General features: G+C 51.6%; 1 protein-coding gene across 1 annotated transcript; it reads right to left on the bottom strand.

Moving 5' to 3' along the window:
* Nucleotides 1-933: 933 nt before the first annotated feature.
* Nucleotides 934-1890, bottom strand: LOC136990994 (olfactory receptor 52Z1P-like). Its single transcript, XM_067289468.1, has one exon. It carries the CDS (start codon nt 1888-1890, stop codon nt 934-936), a length of 957 nt encoding a protein of 318 aa, XP_067145569.1.
* Nucleotides 1891-3576: the final 1686 nt, after the last annotated feature.

The raw sequence follows: 3576 nt of genomic DNA, 5'->3' as shown, positions 1-3576 counted from the left end.
TGTCTTTCCTGACCAATAAATACAAAGCGTTTAAGAGAAGAATGACAAAATAACTGTCCCGAGATAGGAAGTCCTTGCCATTAACAGCAGCAGCATCACTGATCAGCTACCCCTCAGCAAAGCTGCTGTTTAATAAAAGCCTACAGGCAGCGACACCTTTAAAAGCAACAACAATTTACCAGCCCCGATGATACCAGCAGCTGAAGTCTCTGACCAGGGCACATTGACTACACACACTCTGGACAGAATGATTGTCCTTGTTCTTTATTAGGGTCTCTGGCAATACCGAGTTGTGAATCCATTCCATCGGGAAAAATGCTCTTGCCACAGTTCTTTGTAGCAGCCTCTATTCCACTGTCATTGCACAAAATAATTCTGGGTGTCAAAAACATCCCTCAGCAATGAGGAGGTCATGTTCTGGTGTCCTTCTAACTGCTTCTCCTCTCCACAGTGCTGCTGGGTGTCACGTCCACGCTCTGAACCGGGAACCCTGAGCGCATCGTTCACTGTAAGCTCAGCCCCCGTCTAGCGTGGCTGCTTTTGGCCAAGTCCGTCTGGATCAGTTGCAATTCCCACCTCTAACTCGCTTTCCCTGCAGTTGGAGACAGCGTGCTCTGGAGATGTGCACTGTGCTGCCAAGACTGCCCAGGCAGCAGCTTTCCAAGCCCAGGCAACATCCCAGCACTACTGATGGCAAGCAGAGCACACCTGCAGCAGGCAGTGCTTCCAGGCACCAGTATCTTGCCAGGGCGTAGATGGTCCAACAATTCCCTGGGTAAAAGCAGGTCACAGGCCTGGAGACATGGAGACCCTCGGAAATGCTGCACCCCAGCTTTGCCTCCAAACCCTTTTGCAGGAGCAGCGTCTCTCTCTGCCTGGAACAAATGCACAAGTTCTGAGCAAGGCTCGGAAACACCAGCCCCAATAAACAACTCAGTTTCTCCGGCTTCCCATCCAAGACAACATGGACATTACTGTCTCACGAATCTGCTTGTTGTTCACTCCATAAATGATGGGATTTAGCATGGGGGGAACCACTACGTAGAGACAGGCCAGCAGGATGTGGACGTGGCGCGGGATGCTGTGGCCACCAAAGCGGTGCGTGAAAAAGGAGAAGAACGCCGGCGTGTAGAACAGGAGGATGATGCAGAGGTGGGAGCTGCAGGTGCTCATAGCCTTGCGACGGGCACCTGCAGAGGGCAGCTGGAAGACAGCCCTGAGAATCAGTCCGTAAGACACAGCAATGAACACTACATCTATCCCCGCCGACAGCAGGACAACGGTTAAACCATACACAGCATTGACTTTTATGCTTGTGCAGGCCAGTCTGGCTACACCCATGTGCTCACAGTACGAATGAGGGATAACGCGGTTTCTGCAGTAAGACAGCCTTAGAAGCAGAAAAACAATCGGGAGGACAATGCAGAAGCTTCTGACAACAGCTGCCAGCTCTAGTCTCCATATGACTGAGTGGGTCAATAAAGTCACATATCTCAGGGGGTTGCAGATGGCAACATACCGATCAAAGGCCATGGCCACCAGAATTCCTGACTCTGCATTAGAAATAAAATGAATGAGAAACACCTGAGCAATGCATGCACCAAAAGAGATGTCCCCCACTCTGAACCAGAAAATAGCTAACATCCTGGGCACTGTAGTGGTAGATAAGAGCAAGTCTGCTACAGTTAATGCAGAAAGGAAAAGGTACATAGGCTCGTGGAGGCTTTGTTCTCTCACTATGGTAAATAGCAAGACTAAGTTGCCTAGAAGGGCAAAAATATACATGGAGAAGAAGGGGAGAGAAATCCAGAGGTGAAACTTCTCCAGGCCTGGGATGCCAACAAGGAGGAATGTTCCTGGCCGGAAGGCTGTGTGATTGACGTCTGCCATAGGGGTCTTTGGTCTTCTACTTAGAAACACCTGAAAAATAAAGGACAGCACAAGAGAAAGCATAAATGCCAGCAGAGCTCAGCAGCATTGCCAGCTGGGGAAATCCGGCGTCCAGTGAAGTCAATGCAAGTTTTAGCACTCATACCAGAAACTCCGTCACGCTACAAATCATGAGGAGAGAGTGTGCAGAGCTGCACCCTGCACTGAGATCGCATGGCAACTTTTCTGCCCCTCGGTCCGCATTTTGAGGAGGCATGAGGAAGCTGAAAGCTGCTGAGCTAGTCACTGGTTTGTGGGGAGAAAAACAAAAACCTAAGGCCGAGGTAACAGCAGACGCTGCTGGGCTCCACGTGAAGCCCAGTGCTCTGGGAAGGGAAGAGACACAGCAACATCCACTTGGATTAGGCAAGAGGAAAAGTGGGAGGAAATTCAGAGAAAGCCCAGCTAGCAAGGTGGATGCTCACCAGTGCAGTAAAAGAAGGTCAAGGCAGCAAACACAAATTGAAAGGGGCGATTTACATTCAGCCCTAGGCAGAGGCTGCTTCTGGGTGCAGGCCACCCCGCACCCACGGAGCAGAGGTCGTTCCCCCGTTCGAGCCAGGCTGGTGAAACACGGCAGCTCCTGCCAATCGCGAGGGCAAGGCTGGGCTGCCGAGCTGGGAGCTGCACAATGGGCTTCTGCAGCACAGCCCTGGCTGTGATGACCACGCTCCGTGAGCTCTCCACCCTGCTGCCACATCTGCCTCCCTCATCACACCCAAATGCTCGTCCCTTACTCTGCTACACAGAGCAGCAGTGCCCCATTGCCTTGCGTCTTCACAGCCCTCGCCTTTTGCAGAAGACGGCTCAGAGATTGCTGAGCCACAGCAACAAAAAGAAGCCCCAGCACTGAGGACTGCACACGGTGACTCACCAGGTCTGGCCTTAAGCAGCGAGGAGGAGCTGCAGGCAGTGATCTTGGTGGAGCATTTGCAGTGCTGCTGTCTCAGACCTCAGCGTATTTATGCTCTCTTGCTGCAAGTCCCAGAAGGATGCTTAGGGCCAACAGGGAGCTGCAGCTCTCTGGTCTGCTCTGAGGCGTCCAGATGCAGGTGATGAAATGTAAGTCTGAAAATGAGCAGTAGAGGCGCAGGAAGCAAATCCATCTGCCCAGGTGAGCAGGAGGGAGTGTGAAGAGGAGAAAGCTAGCAGAAAGTATAAATGATAATTTTGGAATGGTAACTCCTTCCCATGCAGATGAAAGGCAGCATCAAGCAGCAGCTTGCAGAATGTAGTGAGCCAGGCAAAGCGTGGAAGAAAAGACACAGCACTTATGATTGCTTTCCCAACATCAGCTCTAGCTGTCTGCCTTGGAGTGAATACCTGGGCCTTGCCCAGCTGTCACACAGACGCCTGACACAGCCCATCCTGCAGGAGTCCGAATCAAAGTGGATGTGCAAACCCTAGGAACTTCTTACAAGTCGCGCGCCACCTGCTATTGTGCAGCATGGGTGTAGTGCCTGTCAACACACCTCAGTTAACAGTGTGCACCTCCAAGGATGCATTACCACTAGTCAGTCCTTACTAGCGTCACGTTCTTATCACATATACTCGGCAGAGTTCAGCTGTGAGAGTCTCAAGTATTGAAAGACTTTCCTGATGGGGAAGCAGATCTTCTCACCTGTGGCCTCAGCACCATCGAGAGCT

The sequence above is a fragment of the Apteryx mantelli genome, chromosome 1 (assembly GCF_036417845.1).
Source record: "Apteryx mantelli isolate bAptMan1 chromosome 1, bAptMan1.hap1, whole genome shotgun sequence".
Taxonomy (NCBI): Eukaryota; Metazoa; Chordata; class Aves; order Apterygiformes; family Apterygidae; genus Apteryx; species Apteryx mantelli.
Note: the sequence above shows the minus strand (reverse complement) of the source record. Positions and strands in the feature narration are given on the sequence as shown.

Excerpts from the sequence above, each read along its gene's own strand:
- LOC136990994 (XM_067289468.1), bottom strand. The coding sequence starts at position 1,890 with ATGGCAGACGTCAATCACACAGCCTTCCGGCCAGGAACATTCCTCCTT.